We start from the raw sequence: 25,714 nt of genomic DNA on the forward strand, positions 1-25,714 counted from the left end.
GTTTTTCAAGATAACGTATCTTTTAAAAACATTTTTTTTAATATTAATAATTTAAATTTAGTTTTTAAGGTAAATATTAGACATAAAATAAGTAATTAAAACGAATAATACTTACCCGTTCTATTGTTTCAAGTACTTTAACAAAAAAACGGTTCTTATCAATAATTGCGTTATCACCTTTATCGCTTAATTTCGTGAAAGGCGATAAAAATAAATCGTTATCACACAATAAATTAATTACTCAATGATTCAAATTAAAATTTTATCGATGTCGATTCGCGACTAACTTCTCGTTGTATACATTTGACGTTTTATTCATGATCTGTCAAGAAAACTCGGAAAATTTTTTAAAATATTATTTTCGAATCAAACATGATGAATCTCAGGTGAATAAACCGCAATTTTATGTTTTAAACGACCTGATAATACCAGGAAATAATTTTATTAATTATTTTAACGTCCCGTTTAAAATAAAAACGTGTCAGTTTGTTGAACTTTCAACTTTACCTGTTTTTACGATTTTTCCATTATAAGTTTTGTTGTAGCGCCGAGATGGCCCTAAAAAAAGTTAAGGGGAACTTGGAGCGAATGTTTGATAAGAATTTAACCGATTTAGTTCGAGGGATACGAAACAATAAAGAAAATGAGGTTAGGTTGTTTTGGCCCTTTAGGTTTGAATTAAATAATATTTTTTTTAGGCGAAATACATCTCTCAATGCATGGAGGATATTAAGCAAGAATTGAGACAGGATAATTTAACCGTTAAAAGCAACGCAATTGCAAAGTTAACTTATGTAAGATTAAAATAATTTTTTTTTGAGGTTATAATTTTTTAATTTTAGTTACAAATGCTGGGTTATGATATTTCTTGGGCCGGATTTAATATAATAGAGGTGATGAGTTCAAGTAAATTCACTTTAAAAAGGATTGGTTATTTAGCGGCGAGCCAAAGCTTTCACTGTGACTCCGAGTTATTAATGTTAACAACAAATATGATTCGGAAGGAGTTAAATTCGCAAAATCAATATGAAGCTGGTTTAGCTCTCACTTCTTTGAGTTGTTATATTAGCACTGATTTAGCTAGGGATTTATCGAACGATATTTTAACTTTGGTAATTAATTTTAATTAAAATAAAATTGAATTAATTCATTTTAAAATGATTTAGTTGAGTTCGACGAAGCCGTATATTCGAAAAAAGGCTGTTTTAATGATGTATAAGGTGTTTTTGAAGTATCCAGAGGCTTTGCGACCCGCTTTTCCTCGGTTAAAAGAGAAATTGGAGGATCCTGATCCAGGTAAAAACGTTAATAAATAATTTTATGTGGCTGAAGTTAGATTCATATTCGAATCTGTACCAGATTCAGATTCATAAAATTACAGTTGATCAGACAAGTATTGAACATATCAATTGAAAAATCGCTTTCTGAAACTACAGAAGTTGTAGCAATCTGCGACTATCCTGGATAATTCGAATAGACTCTCTAGTACAGCGATGCACAGACTTATTAAGACTAGGGGCCACTCGGGCAAATCATGAACTGATGGCGGGCCGCCAGAAGTATAGGTAATTAAAGACAATAAAGAATTGATAATAATGTATTAAAATTGAAAAAGAATTTATTAATTTGAAGCGTGGCACTGCATAGTGCTTACAATCTTTTTTATATTTGGCTCAAATTTACTTGTAGCAACACGTAAAACTGTTTCCAAACTATCATTTGCAAGGCGGTTTCGATTTTTTGTTTTATTATTATTTAGTATTGAAAAAGTTTGTTCACATATACAGGGTGTCTCAGCGAGACCGGTCATTAGACGTTTCTGGGGTTCTGGAGAATTCAGACTTAAGTATTATCAATTACGCTCTCTTCATCTAAAATATTTTCAGATTTCTAGCACTTCCGGTTATACCGGAAATCGCCACCTACTTTATTTTTCTAAATGGAACACCCTATATATTTTTACATATTTGGATTTGCCTGTTTTCAAGGTTTATAAATAACTTTACTTTTTGCAATTTGATTCGGTCGTTCTCAAGTTATTCGAATTTTTCTAGAAAAATCTGCTCCAGCAGACATTTGTTCAAAAAATCAGAAAACACTCAATTTTTGGGATATCAATTTAGGATTCAGAACATGCTTAAGCAACGTGATGGAGTATGTTTTGGTGCCAAGAACTGCGGTCTAGAACGTTTGATCACTTTACTATGGCACGTTAACTTTTCAAAATTTGGAAGTACCATAACTTCATTTTTTTAAATGGCACCCCCCATATTTTATTTTTTAGTCGTCTTCGTTGTCTCATTCTACATCTTTTATATCTGATATGGCCCATACCTAATATTAATAGTTTGGGAGATAATTAGGGTTTTTTGAAAAATGCACACATATATGGATATTTAACCTAGTGTGCCATGAAAAACAAGCCTTCTCAATGAGTTCTTGTCAGAAACTCACTTGTTTACGTCACTTGATGCATGTGAGCTAATAATTATCTGTTATGTCCCTTAATATTAGTACTGAAACGAGTTAAAATCGATAACAATAACGAAAGTAATATTTACACAAATCAAGAAATTCTTAATTTATTTTTTTTTGCATGAAAAGCGCGACAAAGTTCGTAGTATGATTCCCAGATCTTCTTTGGCAGCTCGAATTGAAGTGTTGGGACTAGGCTCGAATTAAGCCAAGGTATTCACCTCTTCTGTTGCATTATCTACTACATTTTTTGGTCAGTTTAACACGTGATTAATTCGTCCAAAATGCAAGAAATTTGCTTCTATTCCTCTAAATTTACCTTTTGTCATCGGAGATAAATGTGGATAATTTTCATTAAACATTCTGCAAGTTCTACTAACTTTGTCGCACTTTTCGTGCACAAAAAATAAATTATGGATTTCTTCATTTGTATAAACATTATTTACGTTATTAATATCCATTTTAACTGGTTTTAGACTCACAAGCATCAAACAACCTAAATAAGACTTTGACGTTTATCAATAAGTCATTAAACATTTGTTTTCCATGGCACACTACTATCCGTGCAAAAAGTCAAGGCCCCTCACTTTAGAGATCGATATCTTCGCAACCGCTCCATAAAAAAAATTGCAACAAAGTTTGTTGTAATCACTGAACATTTCTACGTAACTTATGTTAATCTGAAAATTTTCGGATCCACCGTTTTCTTTTTACCGCGAGTTAAATGAAAAATGTACCCGATTTTTTACGGAATTGGCAACTTTATCAACTTTGCGATTTTTTTTCTCGAAAACTATCGTACGAAAAAATTTTAATTTTGAACAGGTGGTAGTCTGATGTGTTCTCAATGAGTGGCATATTTTATTTTTTCGATATTTCATACAGTTTCGCGGAAAATCGCGATTTAGTAAGACGCCGTTATGTCGAAAACGGTTGGGTGGATTTCCTCGCGAATTTGACCAAAATATGTCAAATAATGTTGGTTGTCGGATTCCGTTATCAGTTTTTCAAAATTAAGGCTCCCTATTTTTTTAAGAGCGATTTATTGGAATTACAAATTAAAAAGAAACAGAAATAAGCTCTGCGGGGTGACGAGGGTTCCGGCCAATCGGAACAGATGGTGCGTCCCAGACAGGACGTCGCGCCTTATTTCTTTATGTAGGCAAGATAAAGGCGCGACGTACTGTCTGGGACTTCCTCTCCCCGCATAGCTGATTTCTGTTTCTCTTTAATTTGTAATTCCATTAAATCATTCTTAAAAAATTAGGGAGCCTTATTTTTGAAAAACTGATAACGGAATCCGAAAATCCGCGTTATTTGACATATTTTGGTAAAATCCGCGTTGAAATTCGCTAGGTCGTTTTCGAAATAACCGCATCCTACTAAACCGCGATTTTCCGCGAAACTATATGGAATATCGAAAAAATAAAATATGCCCCACATTAAGAACACATCGGTTTACCACCAGTTCAAATTTGAAATTTTTTCGTCAAATAGTTTTGGAGAGAAAAAATCGCAAAGTAGACAAAGTTGCTGGCACTCTCAAAAATCGGGTACTTTTTTCACTTAACTCGCGATAAAAGTAAAACCGCGGACCCGAAAATTTCCAAATCAACATGTGACACGCAGAAATGTTCACTGATTACAATAAACTTTACAGCAATTTTTTCCACCGAGCGGTTACGAAGATATCGATCTCTAAAGTGAGGGGCCTTGACTTTTTGCACGGATAGTAGGTTAATATCCATATGATATGTGAGCATTTTTCAAAAAACCCTAATTATTTCTCAAACTATTAATGTTAGGCATAGGACATATGGAATATAAAAGATGTAAAATGAGACGCCGAAGACGACTAAGTAATAAAATATGGGGGGTGCTATTTAAAAAAATGAAGTTATGGTGCTTCCAAATTTCGAAAAGTTAACGTATCATAGTAAAGTGACCAAACGATCTAGACAGCCGTTCTCGGCACCAAAACATACTCCATCATGTTGTTTAAGTATGTTCTGAATCCTAAATTGATATCTCAAAAATTGAGTGTTCTATGATTTTTTGAACAAATGTCCGCTGGAGCAAATTTTTTTAGAATAATTCGAATAACTCGAGAATTGCTAGTTCAAATTGCAAAAAGTAAAGTTATTTATAAACCTTCAAAACAGACAAATCCAAATATGTAAAAATATACAGGGTGTTCCATTTAAAAAAATAAAGTAGGTGGCGACTTCCGGTATAACCGGAAGTGCTAGAAATCTGAAAATATTTTAGATGAAGAGAACGTAATTGATAATACTTAAGTCTGCATTCTCAAATTTTTTGTTTGGCCAGAACACCAGAAACGTCTAATGACCGGTCTCGCTGAGACACCCTGTATAGGTAGAACCATTTCAGAGCGTTTATGCGCAACTCTTTGTACATATTTTTATCAATGCAGCGGTGAAAGTTCTGCAAGTCTCCTTCGTTGAATTTGTTGCGTAAATCTTGGTCGTTTTGAATGTCGATAATTTCTAACTGCATTGACTCTGGCGCATTTTCAACTGAAATCGTGAAAGGATTGCTGAATATGTCCAACAGAGGTTTCACTTTTTTAAACTCCGAAAATCTGTCTTGAAAAGATGGAATCAAAATAACTAGCTTTTCTACATAACTGAAATTAATCGCAGTTTTGTTGAATTTTTTAGCCATTTTCTTATAATTCGGAAAATGATTGTAATTTCCAGAATTCAATTGCGATCTGAAAAGTGTCAGCTTGCTTTGAAAGGATGATACATGAGCGTAGAGCTGGGATATCAGTTGATTTTTGCCTTGAAGCCGTGTGTTCAAGACATTCAAATGATTTGTAATGTAATGTAATCAACTAAAAAAGCCAAATCACACAACCAATCAGGATTGTTAAGTTCCGGGACATTCTTTTGCTTTTCCACCAGAAATATTCCAATTTTTTCTATTAAATTTAGAAATCGTTCCAGTGTCAATCCACGACTTAGCCACCTTAATTCTGTATAATACAGTAAATCTCCATATTCGCTTTCGATGTCATCAAGGAATTGTTTGAATTGCCTGTGATTGAGTCCTCGTGATTTTATGAAATTTACAGTCGAAACTACCACTTTCATGACATTTTGAAATTCAATTTTTTTAGAACAGAAGGCTTCTTGGTGTATAATGCAGTGAAACTGCATGAGATCTTCAGCGTTTATGTTTTTTTCTTGCAGATGATTTTTCAGCAAAGTAACTAGCCCGGAATTGACACCAATCATCGAAGGACTACCGTCAGTCGCAACTCTTGAGTTGATCATTGAGTATATCAACTCCTTTGGTTTGACCTTTCAATGAACACATTCCTAATAACTCTTCTAAGACTTCAAAATCTTGAGTAACACCTCGTATGAATATGAGAAGTTGAGCTGTGGAACTAATATCAGTGGATTCGTCGAGTGCTAATGAAAAAAATTCAATGATCTTAGTTTTTTCAGTTAATTGTTCCGCAATATTACCTGACAAAGACATAATTCGTCTTTGGATAGTTATACGATTCAGTTGAATTTTCTCAAACTTTTTTGCTGCTTCTGGACACATTTTCTTAGCGGCAATTTCTATGCATTCTTTTACAAAATCCCCATTATTGAAGGGGCGACTTCGCTTTGCTATCATTCGAGAAATTTCATAACTAACTTCTGTAGCTGTTTCTGAATCTTGAATGGGTTTTATAAACATAGCTTGCTGACGAATAAGCTCCCGTTTTAAAGACAACATTTTTTGCTTTGCAATCGCAACAGAATTCTTGCAAATTAAACAAACTTCTTTGTTATGCGACCATACGAAAAAGTATTTCTCAGTCCAAATTTCTTGAAACTGCCGATTTTCATCTTTAACCTTACGTTTTTTACTAGGTCCTGGGTTGTCCATGTTGTGTTCTAATCCTGGCTAGGATTAACACAGCACCTAAAAACAATTACAGTACCTACTTAAATTACCCATCCTTTTTTAAACATTATTTTCTCAATAACTAAAAACTGCAGCAGCTTGGGACTAGTCTAGATTATTGCATTAGGTCCTCTAGTATCCTTCTAGCCCACCCACACCCCCAGATTTGCCGTAGGGGCCGAAGGGTGAATTTTTTAATATTCCTCGTTTTCAATAGCAAATTTAAACATTATTTTCTGAATAACTAGAGACGCAGCACCCTGGGACTAGTCTAGATTATTGCATTAGGCCCTCTGGCATCTTTCTAGCACACCAGCACCCCCAGATTTGCCGTAGGGGCCGAAAGGTGAATTTTTTAATATTCCTCGTTTTCAATAACAAATTTAAACATTATTTTCTCAATAACTAAAGACTGCAGCACCTTGGGACTAGTCTAGATTATTGCATTAGGTCCTCTGGTATCTTTCTAACCTTTCTTTATTCCTTATTTTTTTGAAGACACCTAATGCTAACATAAGTTGTTGTAATAAAAATATTACAGGCAATAACACAAATTTTAGTGTTATTTAACCCTTTCACGACGATTTCTTTTCTGGGAGATATAGGAGTTACATAAAACTTAGTGGTGCATATGTGTACCAGGAGTCGCGAAAGGGTTAAGACAGAAGAAGACATAAATAAAAATTGAAACTAATTGAACATAGTCACACAGGTTCATATAAACCCATTCATAGCTAACTTATTGCGGCTGAACCAATTTTCCACAATTCACACGTTAGTTAGTAGTACATGTTTTATGGATCATTTCATTAAGTGTTGAACTAGTAATATAATTACAAGGCTGGTGTCATCAGCATAATTCGTTTTGCGACAGTTCAGGCTGAAGAGTAGAAGGTCATTTATAAAGATAACCAACAAAAGCGGTCCCAGTATACTACTCTGTGAGGCACCATAGAGTGTAGTTTTATTAGTAGAAATTACAGTCTTACTTTTTAAGCTTATGACTTTAGTAGAGTGTGACCTATTATTTAAATAAGATGTTATAATTATTTAAATAAAATGTTATAATATCGTTGGCTGGTCCCCCGAATCCATATCGTTCAAGTTTCATTACTAAGAGAAGTAAAAGCAATATGAAATTATAATATCAAACTAAATATTACATCAGTTTTAAATATAGTAATCTAGACTAGTTCTAGTAAGTAAAAATTCACCCCTCGGCCCCTACGGCAAATCTGGGGGTGCTGGTGTGCTAGAAGGATACCAGAGGACCTAATGCAATAATCTAGACTAGTCTCAGAATGCTGCAGTCTCTAGTTATTGAGAAAATAAAGTTTAAATTTGATATTGAAAACGAGTAATATTAAAAAATTCACCCTTCGGCCCCTACGGCAAATCTGGGAGTGCTGATGGGCTAGAAGGATACCAGAGGACTTAATGCAATAATCTAAACTAGTCCCAGGGTGCTGCAGTCTCTAGTTATTGAGAAAATAATGTCTAAGTATGCTATTGAAAACGAGGCAAATCTGAGGGTGAGGGTAGACAAGGAACATACTAGAGGGTCTATTCGAATTATCCAGGGTAGTCGCAGATTGCTACAACTTCTGTAGTTTCAGAAAACAATTTTTTAATTGATATGTTCAATACTTGTCTGGTCAACTGTAATTTTATGAATCTCAATCTGGTACAGATTCGAATATGAATCTAACTTCAGCCACATAATAATTTTGGGATAAAATTATTAACTTTATTGGTTATTTAGGGGTACAATCAGCTGCAGTTAATGTAGTTTGTGAGTTAGCAAGGAAAAATCCAAAAAATTATTTAAGTTTAGCTCCAGTTTTCTTTAAATTGATGACTACAAGCACAAATAATTGGATGTTAATTAAAATCATAAAGCTGGTGAGTAATTTTTAGGTTTTAAAGTGGGATTAATAAGAAATGATTTTTTTATGGAACAGTTTGGATCTTTAACGATGTTAGAACCTTTAATAGGGTTAAAAATAACGAGGTCGTTAGTGAATATAATCACTCGGTAAAGTGAAAGGAGCTTTTTTTCTTATTTCCTCTTTTTTTGTTTTCCAGTTTGGGGCGTTAACTCCGCTAGAACCTAGGCTAGGCAAAAAATTAATTGAACCTTTAACCAATCTAATCCACAGGTTTGATTTTATTAATATTAATTTAATCAAAAATTTAATAAAAATGATATAGGGTGAGTTGTAAATGTTACAATTAATTAATGAACATTGGAAAAAGTTCATTGGTGTGAATCAAAATCGTTTGAAAACATCTAATGTAGATAAAAAATGAAGAAAAATGATTTTGACATTTTTTGAAAGTGCTTTGAAGATGATAAGTAATAGAAAACTGTAATTGGGGTGGGTCAAAATGGCTCAAATCAATTTAAAACAGTTTTAGATTACTTAATAAAGATATAAGGGGTCAGAAAAGTTACAGGGACGACTTACATAAAATTAAAACATTTTGGAATATGTGTAAAGGTCATTGGTGTTGATGAAAATTGTTCTAATCTATTCAAAACATCCTTAGGATACTTAACGTTGACGAAAATATTAAGAAAAATGATTTTGACATTTTTTGAACGTGTTTTTAAGATGATAGGAAACAAAAAACTTTAATTGGAGTAGGCCAAAATGGCTCAAATCAATTAAAAACTGTTTTAGATTACTTAATAAAGACATAAGGGGTTAGAAAAGGTAACAGGGATGTTTTGCATAAAATTAAAAACATTTGGATACTCGAAAAGGTCATTGGTGTCGACGAAAATTGTGCTAATCAATTCAAAACATCCTTAGGATACTTAACGATGACAAAAATATTAAGAAAAATGACTTTGACATTTCTTTAATGTGTTTGGAAGGTGATAAGAAACAAAAAACTTTAATTGGTGTAGGCCAAAATGGCTCAAATCAATTAAAAACTGTTTTAGATTACTTAATAAAGACATAAGGGGTTAGAAAAGTTAACAGGGATGTTTTGCATAAAATTAAAAAAATTTTGATACTCGAAAAGGTCATTGGTGTCGACGAAAATTGTGCTAATCAATTCAAAACATCCTTAGGATACTTAACGTTGACGAAAATATTAAGAAAAATGATTTTGACATTTTTTGAACGTGTTTTTAAGATGATAGGAAACAAAAAACTTTAATTGGTGTAGGCTAAAATGGCTCAAATCAATTAAAAACTGTTTTAGATTACTTAATAAAGACATAAGGGGTTAGAAAAGTTAACAGGGATGTTTTGCATAAAATTAAAAAAATTTTGATACTCAAAAAGGTCATTGGTGTCGACGAAAATTGTTCTAATCAATTCAAAACATCCTTAGGATACTTAACGATGACAAAAATATTAAGAAAAATGACTTTGACATTTCTTTAATGTGTTTGGAAGGTGATAAGAAACAAAAAACTTTAACTGGTGTAGGCCAAAATGGCTCAAATCAATTAAAAACTGTTTTAGATTACTTAATAAAGACATAAGATGTTAGAAAAGTGAATAGCGATAATTTGCATAAAATTAAAAAATTTTTGAATATGAAAAAATCTTATTGGTGTTGATAAAAATTGTTTTAATCGATTTAAAACATCTTTAAGATACTTAGTGGGGATGAAAAAATTAACAAAAATGATTATGACGTTTTTTGAAAGTGTTTTGAAGACGGTAGGAAATAGAAATAGTTGATTGTTGTGTACCAAAATGGCTGAAATCGATTAAAAACACTTTTATATTACTTAATAAAGGCATAAGAGGTTAGAAAAGTGAATAGGGATGATTTGCATAAAATTAAAAAATTTTGGAATATGAACAAATGTTGATAAAAATTGTTTTAATCAACTCAAAACATCCTTAGGATATTTAATGATGACGAAAACATTAGGAAAAATAATTTTAACATTTTTTTAATGTGTTTGGAAGATGATAACAAACAGAAAACGTTAATTGGTGTGGGTCAAAATGGCTCATATCAATTAAAAACAGTTTTAGATTACTTAATAAATACATAAGAGGTTAGAAAAGTTAATACAGATGATTTGCATAAAACTAAAAAAATTGGAATATGGGAAAAGATCATTGGTGTTGATGAAAATTGTATTAATCGATTCAAAACATCCTTAGGATACTTAACTATGACGAAAATAGGAAGAACAATGATTTTGACATTTCTTGAACGTGTTTTTAAAATGATAGGAAACAGAAAACTTTAATTGGTGTTGGTCAAAATGGCTCAAATCAATTAAAAACATTTTTAAATTACTTAATAAAGGCATAAGAGGTTAGAAAAGTTAATAGGGATGATTTGCATGAAATTAAAAAATTTTGAAATATAGGAAAAGGTCATTGGTGTTGACGAAAATTGTTCTAATGAATTTAAAGCATCCATATAATGATTTTCACAATTTTTTAAACATCCTCACGATATTTAATGAAGTTTAGAGAACTAGGATAATATATTTTGCTGATTTTTTTAAAGTGCTTCAAAGATACAAGTAAACAGAAAATGCTGATTGGTGTGTGTCAAAATGGTTTTAATTGATTAGAAACATTCTCACGATACTTAATGAGAATAAGAGAAGTAAAAAAAAAATATTTTAATGATTTTTGAAAGTGCTTCAAAGATTCTAGTAAACAGAAAAAGCTGATTGGTGTGTGTTAAAATAATTTTAATTGATTAGAAACATCCTCACGATACTGAATAATTATGAGAAAACTAAAAGAATTCATTTTGATGATTTTTTAAACTGCTTCAAAGATACAAGTAAACAGAAAAAGCTGATTGTTGTGTGTCAAAATGATTTTAATTAATTAGAAACATCCTCAGTATACTTAATGAGGATTAGAGAATTAAGAAAATATATTTTGATGATTTTTTAAATTGCTTCAAAGCTACAAGTAAACAGAAAAAGCTAATTGATTAGAAACATCCTTAGGCTATTTAATGAGAATAAGAGAAGTAAAAAAATATATTAAAGCTGATTGTTGTGTGTCAAAATGCTTTTAATTGATTAGAAACAGCCTCAGGATACTTAATGAGGATTAGAGAACTAAAAAAATATGTTTTGATGATTTTTGAAAGTGCTTCAAAGGCACAAGTAAATAAAAAAAGCTAATTGCTGTGTGTCAAAATGCTTTTAATTGATTAGAAACATCCTCGCGATACTTAATGAGGATTAAAGAACTACAAAAATATATGTTGATGATTTTTTAAAGTGTTTCAAAAATACAGGTAAACAGAAAGAGCTGATTGGTGTATGTCAAAATGGTTTTAATTGATTAGAAACATCCTCAGGATACTTAATGAGGACTAGAGAACTAAAAAAATATGTTTTGATGATTTTTGAAAGTGCTTCAAAGGCACAAGTAAATAAAAAAAGCTAATTGCTGTGTGTCAAAATGCTTTTAATTGATTAGAAACATCCTCGCGATACTTAATGAGGATTAAAGAACTACAAAAATATATGTTGATGATTTTTTAAAGTGTTTCAAAAATACAGGTAAACAGAAAGAGCTGATTGGTGTATGTCAAAATGGTTTTAATTGTTTACAAACATCCTCACGATACTTAATGAGGATTAGAGAACTAAAAAAATATTTTTCATGATTTGTTAAAGTGCTTCAAAGAAACAAGTAAAAGGAAAAAGCTGATTGTTGTGCGTCAAAATGACTTTAATTAAGTAGAAACATCCTCAGTATACTTAATTAGGATTAGAGAATTAAGAAAATATATTTTGATGATTTTTTAAATTGCTTCAAAGCTACAAGTAAACAGAAAAAGCTAATTGATTAGAAACATCCTTAGGCTATTTAATAAGAGAAGTAAAAAATATATTAAAGCTGCTTGTTGTGTGTCAAAATGCTTTTAATTGATTAGAAACATCCTCACGATACTTAATGATGATTAAAGAACTACAAAAATATATGTTGATGATTTTTTAAAGTGTTTCAAAAATACAGGTAAACAGAAAGAGCTGATTGGTGTATGTCAAAATGCTTTTAATTGATTAGAAACATCTCACGATACTTAATGAGGATTAGAGAACTAAAAAAATATTTTTCATGATTTGTTAAAGTGCTTCAAAGATACAAGTAAGCGGAAAAAGCTGATTGTTGTGTGTCAAAATGATTTTAATTAATTAGAAACATCCTCAGTATACTTAATGAGGATTAGAGAATTAAGAAAATATATTTTGATGATTTTTTAAATTGCTTCAAAGCTGCAAGTAAGCAGAAAAAGCTAATTGATTAGAAACATCCTTAGGCTATTTAATGAGAATAAGAGAAGTAAAAAATATATTAAAGCTGATTGTTGTGTGTCAAAATGCTTTTAATTGATTAGAAACAGCCTCAGGATACTTAATGAGGATTAGAAAACTAAAAAAATATGTTTTGATGATTTTTGAAAGTGCTTCAAAGGCACAAGTAAATAAAAAAAGCTAATTGTTGTGTGTCAAAATACTTTTAATTGATTAGAAACATCCTCGCGATACTTAATGAGGATTAAAGAACTACAAAAATATATGTTGATGATTTTTTAAAGTGTTTCAAAAATACAGGTAAACAAAAAGAGCTGATTGGTGTATGTCAAAATGCTTTTAATTGATTAGAAACATCTCACGATACTTAATGAGGATTAGAGAACTAAAAAAATATTTTTCATGATTTGTTAAAGTGCTTCAAAGATACAAGTAAACAGAAAAAGCTGATTGTTGTGTGTCAAAATGATTTTAATTGATTAGAAACATCCTCAGTATACTTAATGAGGATTAGAGAATTAAGAAAATATATTTTGATGATTTTTTAAAGTGGTTTAAAAGGTATTAGTAAACAGAAATAGCTAATTGGTGTGTGTCAAAATGCTTTTAATTGATTAGAAACATCCTCACGATACTTAATGAGGATTAAAGAACTACAAAAATATATGTTGATGATTTTTTAAAGTGTTTCAAAAATACAGGTAAACAGAAAGAGCTGATTGGTGTATGTCAAAATGGTTTTAATTGATTAGAAACATCCTCACGATACTTAACGATGATTAGAGAACTAAAAAAATATTTTTCATGATTTGTTAGAGTGCTTCAAAGATACAAGTAAACGGAAAAAGCTGATTGTTGTGTGTCAAAATGATTTTAATTGATTAGAAACATCCTCAGTATACTTAATGAGGATTAGAGGATTAAGAAAATATATTTTGATGATTTTTTAAAGTGGTTTAAAGGTACAAGTAAATAGAAGAAGCTGATTGTTGTGTATCAAAATAGTTTTAATTGATTAGAAACATCCTCACGATACTTAATGAAGATTAGAGAACTAAAAAAATATATTTTGATGATTTTTTAAAGTGCTTCAAAGATACAAGTAAATAGAAATAGCTGATTGGTGTATGTCAAAATGGTTTTAATTGATTAGAAACATCCTCACGATACTAATGAGAATAAGAGACGTAAAAAAATATATTTTCATGATTTTTTAAAATGCTTCAAAGATACAAGTACACAAAAAAAGCTGATTGGTATGTGTCAAAATGGTTTTAATTGATTAGGAACTTCCTCGCGATACTTAATGAGCATTAGAGAACTAAAAAAATATATTTTCATGATTTTTTAAAGTGCTTCAAAGATACAAGTAAACAGAAAAAGCTGATTAGTATGTGTCAAAATGGTTTTAATTGATTAGAAACATCCTTAGGATACTTAATGAAGGTTAGAGAACTAAAAAAATATATTTTGATGATTTTGTAAAGTGCTTCAAAGATACAAGTAAACAGAAAAAGCTGATTGGTATGTGTCAAAATGGTTTTAGTTGATTAGAAACAACCTCAGGATACTTAATAATAATAATAATAAACTTTATTGCCCAACAGCGCACCATATTAAGGGCAAAATACAAAAAATATACAAATTATTACAAATTGTACAAGTGAAATTAAAATGCATATAATACATACCTAAATAATAATACAATCAAATAAAAGAGGCAAGAAAAGAGACAGAAAATGCAATGTTTATTCTAGCTTACAACTATCGTTCATGTTCGTGATCATATGTGTTATCGGCGCCCTTTTTTTGACATTTGTTCTGCAAAAAGGTGGATAAAAATACAAATGGGACCGAGAATTTATGCGCGGCACCACTATATTCACTCGCGACAACAACCACGCACAGTCGATCTCACCACACATCAACTTTTGCAAGAACGAGGCACTTTGGACCATTCTTCTATCCTGCAGAGAAGGAAGCTTGTGGCGATGCAGTAGATCTAAGTAGTTCACTCCTTTAGGCGGATATTGACCATCCATACGATATGACAAAAATTTGAGAAATCGACGCTGGACTTTCTCAACCATTAGTTGTTGTGACGTGTAAATAGGGTAAGTTCTGAGTCAAACAGCACTCCCAGATCCTTTACCGTAGAGACCCTTGCTAGAGGTATGGAAGCCGCAATATAAACTGTGTCGATTTTATTTAACTTCTTTGTAAATGATATATAAGTACATTTACTGACACTTAAAGAAAGGGCATTGAAATTGCACCACTTCTGAATAATGTCCAGGTTGTTCTGCAGCATCCTAGAGTCATCCAATGATCTGACCTCCACAAAAATTTTCAAATCATCAGCATAAGCAAGCACTGGACAGGTAAGCGAGTCTAATAAATCGTTTATATATAGAACAAATAGCAGCGGTCCCAGATTGGATCCTTGAGGAACTCCAGATGTAGGCGAGTAGCCGTCGGAATAAAATCCATTGTAAAAAACACGACATACTCTATCAGCAAGGTACGATTTCATCAAATTTAAGGAATTAGAAGACATACCAAAATAGCTCAATTTCTGTAGCAACATACTGTGATCAATGCGATCAAAGGCCTTCTCAAAATCGGTATAAACTACGTCGACTTGTCCACCAACATCCATTACCTCTGCGACGTACTGGGTAAGACAACATAAATTAGTTATTGTCGAGCGTTTAGGCACAAAACCATGTTGGTGAGGCGATACATATGATTGTGTGTGACGATAAATTGTATTAAAAATTATCTGCTCATATACCTTTGCAAAATTAGATAGAATAGCAATTGGTCTATAGTTGGTAACCAAGGACTTGTCACCTTTCTTAAATACGGGCGTGATTCTAGCTGACTTCCATCTCTGAGGGAAAATCGAAGCAGTTATAGAGCGATTAATAATGTACATCAACGGTTTAGCCAACGCAAATCGTACATCACGTACCAGAAAACTAGGTATTTGGTCTTCACCCGCTGTGAGTTTGGAGCTAAAACCCCTCATTACAGCAATTATCTCCTCCTCCGTTACCTGATGGATATTAAACATTGGCAACGTGGGAACTGCATCAGTAAAATCCCTGGAATAGTCAGAATAAACAGATGAAAAATAGGAATCGAAAGCATTGACTATATCAATCGGAATAGTATATTCATCTACATCATCTCTAACGATCTACGGTATTCTGCTAGTACCTTGCTTTAGTCGAACGAAATTCCAGAAATCACTAGGATCGTGCCAAAAGGAATTGTAAGCAGCGTCGATTTGTTCTTTTACTAGTGATCTCATTCTAATGAAGTGATCGAGATAGAACGTTTGTTTGGTAGTTCTGTACTTGTGTCTATAGTACTCTTTAGTTTTAAGGTTTTTAATTATTTCCTTAGAGAACCACTGAGGATAATTGTTTTGCTTCTGTTGAGTGCAAGGCACCGATTTCTTTATTAAATTATAAAGAGAAGTATAAAACAAATCCAACATTTCGTCCACGTCGTTTACATCTTCTAAAAATGACCAATCCATGAGAGCAATGTCATCATACAAAGTCGGAAAATTCGCTCTTCGAAAGTTAAATCGAGAGACAACAGCGTTTGGAAAAATAGTCGGAAATTTTGTAATTTCAATTGATAGAGTAGTCGACAACGCCGGATGATGCTTATCCTCAGGAACGAAAGGATAGAGCTCCTTCTCAATACAAATTTGACTATCCAAGTTAGTGAAAATTAAATCAAGAATTCTACCATAGGCATTTCGGATTGTGTTGATTTGATTCAAATTTAAAAAATCAATAAAGTTTCGCACACTCAGTGCTCTTGGGCAGTTATAATTGTCAGCGTATTCAAAAACATTGAAATCCCCCATCAAAAGTATGTTATGATTAATTATCAGTGTAGTCAAAGCATCAAAATTTCAATTAATGAGGATTAGACAACTAAAAAAATAGTGTTTCAAAGATACAAGGAAATAGAAAAAGTTGTCAAATTGATTAAAAATGTTTTCAAACTATTTAATAAAGACGAGAAAAGTTCTCTATATCTGTTTTCTGGGTCAGGCGATACAACGTGGAACTTAACCATTTGTTCAAGGATGCCTCTATCTCAGAATTCATCACGCAATTAGCTGAATTAAAGTTCATCAAAATATTTGACATCCTTTACGACCAAAATTTATGATTGCCATGGTTACAATACCAAAACAGTTTAAGAATAAAGCTTTTCTTGGTGTAACATATCAATTTTATCAAGATCTGTCAATGTCAAAATGTCAAAACGTCAAAACATGATTAATTTATTAATTTTCGACTCACTCAATATTTCATTTTTATTTAAAAACTTAATTTATTTTAAACCCTCCAACTTTTTTAGTACATCCGCTATGAGTCTTCTTTACGAATGCATAAACACCGTAATCGCCGTTTTAATAAGTATCTCGTCCGGGATGCCAAATCACGCGGCCAGCATCCAACTTTGCGTCCAAAAATTGAGGATTTTAATCGAAGACAGCGATCAAAACCGTAATAATTAATAACTAAATGATTTATTAAATTATTTTTAATCAATTAATGTTTTAGTGAAATACCTCGGTTTATTGGCGATGTCGAAAATTTTAAAAACTCACCCTAAAAGCGTCCAAGCCCACAAAGACCTAATTTTACAATGTTTAGAAGATAAAGACGAATCGATTCGATTACGCGCTTTAGATTTGCTTTACGGGATGGTTTCAAAAAAGAATTTGATGGAGATTGTTAAGAAATTAATGGTTCATATGGATAAAGCGGAAGGAACGATTTATCGCGATGAATTATTGAGCAAAATAATTCTAATTTGCTCGCAAAATAATTACCAATTTATCGTTAATTTCGAATGGTACGTCACCGTTTTGGTGGAGTTGGCCCAAATGGAATTTGGATCTAAACAGGGCCACGTTATTTCATCGCAATTAATCGACGTTTGCGTCCGAGTCCCCGCAATAAGGAGATTTGCCGTTGCGGAGATGTCGCAAGTTTTGGATGTTTACGCCTCGACGAATCAATTTACGATTATGCAAGAAGTTCTTTTAGCTGCTACATTTTTATGTGGGGAATTTGCTAGGTGGGAATAACAATGTAATCGAGTTAAATTACGATTTAATTTTTTTTAGCGAATTAAAAAATCCCGAACAAACTTTAAAAGCAATGATCAAATATAAATCGTTACCCCAACATATAGAAGCAGTTTTTATCCAAAACATCTTAAAATTATACGCTTATATAATGTTATTAATGGAGACGTCGGAGAAATATGCGGAAATAATCGATTTAACCGACGAGGTTTTAATAACTTTAGAGGAGGGAGTTAAATCGGGTGAAATTGAGGTGCAAGAACGCGCGTGTACTTCAGTTAATTTATTAAAAATAATTAAAGAAGAAATCGAAATTAGTAAGAATTAATTAATTAATAAAAAAATTTTAATTAATTTATTTTTTTTAAGAACAAAAAGATTCGAATAAATTCATTTTGGATAACACCGACTCATTAAAACCGATTATAAATAAAGACGAGACTTTAGCTTCCGAATTAATCATCTTATTTTCTGGGGAATTAAACCCAGTTGCGCCAAAAGCCCAAAAAAAAGTGTTACTTCCCGAAGGATTAAATTTAGATGAATGGATAAACGAGCCTTGCGACACAACCGACAGCGATTCCGAATCGGAAATAATCGAAAATCTTTTTATTAAAGCCGATCATCGATCAAACGTTCCCGTTAAAACTGAAAAATTTCAAGCGGAGTTAACCGAAGAAGAATTACACAAAGTTAATTTATTATTATTATTAAAAAATTTGATAAAAAACTTTTTTTTTTGTAGATTCGCGAAGCTAGGATGTACGAACAACTCAATAATCCTCACTATTTAAAAGGAAACGTAAAGAAATCTTCAATGAACGCCGGTGGGGGGCGTTTTATTGGGGATAATGTTGAAATTGCTGAAAATATTCCAATTAAAGATATCGAGTTGAGTTTGCCTCTAAAAATTGCAGGGCAAAAACGGTCGGATAAATATTTAAGTTTAGATAAGGAAAAGAGGAAGATGAAAAATAAGAAGAAAGTTAAAAAAAATAGGAAGGAAAAGATTGAATCGTAAGTCTAAAGCTAGAATTTGGTTAAACGGTTCTAGCTAAAAATTTGCACTCATTGGGTGCAAATTGTTTATGAATTATCTTTTTTGGATTTATTATGAACGATTTTTTTAATAACTTTTATCCCCATCGTTATTAGTTTTGAAGTTATAAATGATACTGATGTTGAAACGTCAAATTTAAGATTAAGACATTTCTTGGTTTGTAGTTAAAAATGTGTACTTATAGGATTGAAATTGTTTATGGATTATGTTTCTTGGGTTTATTATGATTGTTTTTTCTTAATAACACTTCCCCCCATCGTTTTTAGTTTTTGAATTATAAATGACTGATGTCTTGAAACGTCAAATTTGAGATTAAGACATTTCTCGGTTCGTACCTAAAAATGTGTACTTATAGGATTGAAATTGTTTATGGATTATGTTTTTTGGGTTTGTTATGATTGTTTTTTCTTAATAACACTTCCCCCCATCGTTTTTAGTTTTTGAGTTATAAGTAACATTAATGTCTTGAAACCTCAAATTTGAGATTAAGACATTTCTCGGTTTGTAGCTAAAAATTTATACCAATTGGATTCAAATTGTTTATGGATTACGTTTTTTGGGTTTATTATGAATGATTTTTCTTAATAACACTTCCCCCCATCGTTTTTAGTTTTTGAGTTATAAGTAACATTAATGTCTTGAAACGTCAAACTTGAGATTAAGACATTTCTCGGTTTGTAGCTAAAAATGTATACTAATTGGATTGAATTTGTTTATGGATTATGTTTTCTGGGTTTGTTACGAATGATTTTTCTTAATAACACTTCTCCCCATCGTTTTTAGTTTTTGAGTTACAAGTAACATTAATATCGTGAAACGTCAAATTTGAGATTAAAACATTTCTCGGTTTGTAGTTAAAAATTTATACCAATTGGATTCAAATTGTTTATGGATTATGTTTTTTGGGCTTATTATGAATGTTTTTTCTTAATAACACTTCCCCCCATCGTTTTTAGTTTTTGAGTTATAAATGACATTGAAGTCTTGAAACGTCATATTTGAGATTAAGGCATTTCTCGGTTTGTAGCTAAAAATTTGTACTAATTGGGTTGAAATTGTTTATGGATTATGTTTTTTGGGTTTATTATGAATGTTTTTTCTTAATAACACTTCCCCCCATCGTTTTTAGTTTTTGAGTTATAAGTAACATTAATATCTTGAAACGTCAAACTTGAGGTTAAGACATATCTCGGTTTGTAGCTAAACATTTATATCAATTGGATTCAAATTGTTTATGGATTATATCTTTTGGGTTTATTACGAATAATTTTTCTTAATTACATTTTCCCCCATCGTTTTTAGTTTTTGAGTTATAAATGACATTGATGTCCTTAACCGTCAAATTTGGGATCAAGACATTTCTCGGTTTATAGGTAAAAATGTATACTAATTGGATTGAAATTGTTTATGAATTATGTTTTTTGGGTTTATTACGAATGATTTTTCTTTATCATGCTTCCCCCCATCGTTTTTAGTTTTTGAGTTATAAATGACATTGATGTCTTGAAACGTCAAATTTGAGATCATGACATTTCTCGGTGTGTAGCAAAAAATGTATATTTATAGGATTGAAATTGTTTATGGATTATGTTTCTTGGGTTTATTATGAATGTTTTTTCTTAATAACACTTCCCCCCATCGTTTTTAGTTTTTGAGTTATAAGTAACATTAATGTCTTGAAACGTCAAACTTGAGATTAAGGTATTTCTCGGTTTGTAGCTAAAAATGTATACTAATTGGATTGAATTTGTTTATGGATTATGTTTTCTGGGTTTGTTACGAATGATTTTTCTTAATAACACTTCTCCCCATCGTTTTTAGTTTTTGAGTTACAAGTAACACTAATATCTGGAAAAGTCAAATTTGAGATTAAGACATTTCTCGGTTTGTAGCTAAAAATGTATACTTATAGGATTGAAATGGTTTATGGATTATATTTTTTGGGTTTATTATGAATGATTTTTCTTAATAACACTTGCCCCCATCGTTTTTAGTTTTTGAGTTATAAGTAACATTAATGTCTTGATACGTCAAACTTGAGATTAAGACATTTCTCGGTTTGTAGCTAAAAATTTATACCAATTGGATTCAAATTGTTTATGGATTATGTCTTTTGGGTTTATTACGAATAATTTTTCTTAATTACATTTCCCCCCATCGTTTTTAGTTTTTGAGTTATAAATGACATTGATGTCCTTAACCGTCAAATTTGGGATCAAGACATTTCTCGGTTTATAGGTAAAAACGTATACTAATTGGATTGAAATTGTTTATGAATTATGTTTTTTGGGCTTATTATGAATGATTTTTCTTAATAACACTTCCCCCCATCGTTTTTAGTTTTTGAGTTATAAGTAAATTAATGTCTTGAAACGTAAAATTTGGGATTAAAACATTTCTCGGTTTGTAGCTAAAAATTTATACCAATTGGATTCAAATTGTTTATGGATTATATCTTTTGGGTTTATTACGAATAATTTTTCTTAATTACATTTCCCCCCATGGTTTTTAGTTTTTAAGTTATAAATGACATTGATGTCCTTAACCGTCAAATTTGGGATCAAGACATTTCTCGGTTTATAAGTAAAATGTATACTAACTGGATTGAAATTGTTTATGAATTATGTTTTTTGGGTTTATTATGAATGTTTTTTCTTAATAACACTTCCACCCATAGTTTTCAGTTTTTGAGTTATAAATGACATTGATGTCTTGAAACGTCAAATTTGAGATTAAGACATTTCTCGGTTTATAGCTAAAAATGTATACTTATAGGATTGAAATGGTTTATGGATTATACTTTTTGGGTTTATTATGAATGATTTTTCTTAATAACATTTCCCCCCATCGTTTTTAGTTTTTGAGTTATAAGTAACATTAATGTCTTGATACGTCAAACTTGAGATTAAGACATTTCTGGGTTTGTAGCTAAAAATGTATACCAATTGGATTCAAATTGTTTATGGATTATGTTTTTTGGGTTTATTATGAATGTTTTTTCTTAATAACACTTCCCCCCATCGATAATAGTTTTTGAGTTATAAGTAACATTAATGTCTTGATACGTCAAACTTGAGATAAGACATTTCTTGGTTTGTAGCTAAAAATGTATACCAATTGGATTCAAATTGTTTATCGATTATGTTTTTGGGTTTGTTATGAATGTTTTTACTTAATAATACTTCCCCCCATCGTTTTTAGTTTTTGAGTTATAAGTAACATTAATGTCTTGAAACGTCAAACTTGAGGTTAAGACATTTCTCGGTTTGTAGCCAAAAATTTATACCAATTGAATTCAAATTGTTTATGGATTATGTTTTTTGGGTTTATTATGAATGTTTTTTCTTAATAACACTTCCCCCCATCGATAATAGTTTTTGAGTTATAAGTAACATTAATGTCTTGATACGTCAAACTTGAGATAAGACATTTCTTGGTTTGTAGCTAAGAATGTATACCAATTGGATTCAAATTGTTTATCGATTATGTTTTTGGGTTTGTTATGAATGTTTTTTCTTAATAATACTTCCCCTCATCGTTTTTAGTTTTTGAGTTATAAATGACTTTGATGTCTTGAAAAGTCAAATTTGAGATTAAGACATTTCTCGGTTTGTACCTAAAAATGTATACTTATAGGATTGAAATTGTTTATGGATTATGTTTTTTGGGTTTATTATGAATGTTTTTTCTTAATAACACTTCCCCCCATCGTTTTTAGTTTTTGAGTTATAAGTAACATAAATGTCTTGAAACGTCAAACTTGAGGTTAAGACATTTCTCGATTTCTAGCTAAAAATTTATACCAATTGGATTCAAATTGTTTATGGATTATGGTTTTTGGGTTTATTATGAATGTTTTTTCTTAATAACACTTCCCCCCATCGTTTTTAGTTTTTGAGTTACAAGTAACACTAATATCTTGAAAAGTCAAATTTAAGATTAAGATATTTCTCGGTTTTTACCTAAAAATGTATACTTATAGGATTGAAATGGTTTATGGATTATATTTTTTGGGTTTATTATGAATGATTTTTCTTAATAACACTTCCCCCTATCGTTTTTAGTTTTTGAGTTATAAGTAACATTAATGTCTTGATACGTCAAACTTGAGATTAAGACATTTTTCGGTTTGTAGCTAAAAATGTATACCAATTGAATTCAAATTGTTTATGGATTATGGTTTTTGAGTTTATTATGAATGTTTTTTCTTAATAACACTTCCCCCCATCGTTTTTAGTTTTTGAGTTATAAGTAATATTAATATCTTGAAACGTCAAACTTGAGGTTAAGACATTTCTCGGTTTGTAGCTAAAAATTTATATCAATTGGATTCAAATTGTTTGTGGGTTACGTTTCTTGGGTTTATTATGAATGTTTTTTCTTAATAACACTTCCACCCATAGATTTCAGTTTTTGAGTTATAAATGACATTGATGTCTTGAAACGTCAAATTTGTGATTAAGACATTTCTCGGTTTGTAGCTAAAGATTTATGTTAATTGGATTGAAATTGTTTATGAATTATGTTTTTTGGGTTTATTATGAATGATTTTTCTTAATAACACTTCTTCCCATCCTTTTTAGTTTTTGAGTTATAAATGACATTGATGTCTTGAAACGTCAAATTTGAGATTAAGACATTTCTCGGTTTGTAGCTAAAAAAGTATGCTAATTGGATTAAAATTGTTTATGAATAACATTATTTAGGTCTGTTAATAATATTTTTTCTTAATCATGGATCTTTCCTTTTTATACCTTGTCATAAACTACGATCTTTTATCTTCAATTTAAGATATAAATCGCTTCTTAACTCTTAAAAATGCGGTTGGTACGATTTTTTAAAAACATTGATTACGACTCAGAATAGCAAAAGCATATCTTTGCTACCTTAATAATATTACAAAGTCGAAACGTATTAATTCTTCATCTGGTCCCATCTTAAGTCTAAAATAATTAATTTCTTTTTATTAATTTTAATTACAGCTCTTCCGATGAAAACGACAATGACACCTCAACTAATTTAGTCGTTAATAGAAATTTGGAGTTACCCGAAGGGGCTACTCTCTCGGATTCAGATAGTAGCCACAATAATCTCGATGACCCTCACCGAGCGCTCGACATAGACCTAGAATTGTACGTATTTTAAGTTAGTTACTTCAAAACAATTTTAGAGGGGGATCTATATTAATAACATAAATTTAAGTGTTATATTAGATTAAATTAACTTACCTGGGATTATTTTTTTTGTTATTAACACATTTTTTTTAGGATAAAAATTTTTTTTTGGGGTTTTTCTGTTGTGTTTTTTAAAAAATTGATTTCAGGCCTTCTTACGACGAATTGGAACGCAAAAAAGAACAGGAAATTAAAGAATACATGGACAAGAAGCATAATGAAAAGAGATTAAAAAAACATAAAAAGAAGGTGAAATTTTAGATTAATTAAAATTGATTAAAATTAATTAATTAAATTTAGGGTGAAAGAGAGAAGGAAAAAGATTCGATTCTTAGCGAAAATGAAAAGAAATTTGAGGTGGAGGAAAGCAAGAAAAACAAAGAAAAGAAAGAGAAGAGGGATAAGAAGGAAAAGAAAGAGAAAAAATCAAAAAAGGAAAAAGACGGTGAATTGAATTAATAAATAAGTTAATTAAGATAATGTTTTGCTGGTTATTTTAGGTAAAAAGAAGACCAAAAAATTGGGGAGCGAAGGCTATGAAGAAGCTGTTGGAATCTCAACCCCGAGCAAAGAGTTTCAAAGCGAAATTAAATCTACTTAAAACTAAGAAAAGTATCAAAACAAACTTTAACTTTGTAATAAGAAGATTTATTGCGGAAAAAGACGCATTATTAATAATTATCTTATTAAAATATATTATCTAATTAAAATATATTTAATAAATTAAAATACTAATTTAATTTTTGGATCGGTTGAGTATATATATTATTATTTTTGGTTTGCATGATTAATAATTGGATGTTTATACAAAATTTGTGCGTATGTAGTGTTTATTTCTGTGTAGGTATTATTTTGTGAGCATGGGCATGAATTGATTTAATTTGACTCCAAATTTATGAAGTTTTATTTCAAAATGAAACGATTAATAATCTCTAAATTTAAAATCAATTCGATCATTAATTTTTATTTCCAGGATTAGGCTCCAAATGCATTGCGGAATGCCGTTTTTAACCTTTTAAAGAAATCCCGCCGATTATCAGCGCCATCTATGAATTAACCCGATATATATTTCAACACTAATTTTTAATTCTATTATAAATCTTTTTAATAAAACAAAGCTTATTTTTTCTTAATAAATATTAATAATAAAAAGAATTGTTTCAATTAATTTATAATTATTAAAATTAAATCTAATTAATCGAAAAAACAAAGTTGTTATATTTAGGTTGGCATTGAATCAATCACAAATAAAAATTTGATAGATTTTAGTTTCAATTAATTCGAAGGAGATTTTTTAAGTTTTTGAAACGATTTTAGACATAGATAATTTATTGATTATGCGAAAAACCGTTTATAAAGTTAATTCAATCGATAATCAGCGCCATCTATGAATTAACCCGATATATATTTCAACACTAATTTTTAATTCTATTATAAATCTTTTTAATAAAACAAAGCTTATTTTTTCTTAATAAATATTAATAATAAAAAGAATTGTTTCAATTAATTTATAATTATTAAAATTAAATCTAATTAATCGAAAAAACAAAGTTTTTGTATTTAGGTTGGCATTGAATCAATCACAAATAAAAATTTGATAGATTTTAGTTTCAATTAATTCGAAGGAGATTTTTTAAGTTTTTGAAACGATTTTAGACATAGATAATTTATTGATTATG

At 30.5% G+C, this 25,714-nt stretch overlaps 1 protein-coding gene across 2 annotated transcripts; it reads left to right on the forward strand.

Annotated features, from left to right (window-relative positions):
* Window positions 1–288: 288 nt before the first annotated feature.
* LOC111419864 (adaptor-related protein complex 3, delta 1 subunit-like garnet) lies at window positions 289–25,190 on the forward strand. Of its 2 annotated transcripts, XM_071201014.1 has the most exons (17): window positions 289–386; window positions 546–648; window positions 699–794; window positions 843–1,112; window positions 1,167–1,296; window positions 8,165–8,304; window positions 8,488–8,561; window positions 17,066–17,214; window positions 17,272–17,791; window positions 17,841–18,118; window positions 18,171–18,493; window positions 18,547–18,818; window positions 23,844–23,993; window positions 24,185–24,284; window positions 24,336–24,480; window positions 24,536–24,647; window positions 25,009–25,190. In XM_071201014.1, exons 1-16 carry the CDS (start codon window positions 373–375, stop codon window positions 24,634–24,636), a joined length of 2,865 nt encoding a protein of 954 aa, XP_071057115.1. In that variant the 5' UTR covers window positions 289–372; the 3' UTR covers window positions 24,637–24,647; window positions 25,009–25,190. The 2 variants fall into 2 exon arrangements, with proteins under 2 accessions (XP_071057115.1, XP_022908509.2); XM_023052741.2 differs by lacking the exon at window positions 25,009–25,190 and having other exon boundaries at window positions 24,536–24,775.
* The last annotated feature ends 524 nt before the right edge of the window (window positions 25,191–25,714 follow it).

This window comes from Onthophagus taurus, unplaced genomic scaffold, assembly GCF_036711975.1.
Source record: "Onthophagus taurus isolate NC unplaced genomic scaffold, IU_Otau_3.0 ScKx7SY_15, whole genome shotgun sequence".
NCBI lineage: Eukaryota > Metazoa > Arthropoda > Insecta > Coleoptera > Scarabaeidae > Onthophagus > Onthophagus taurus.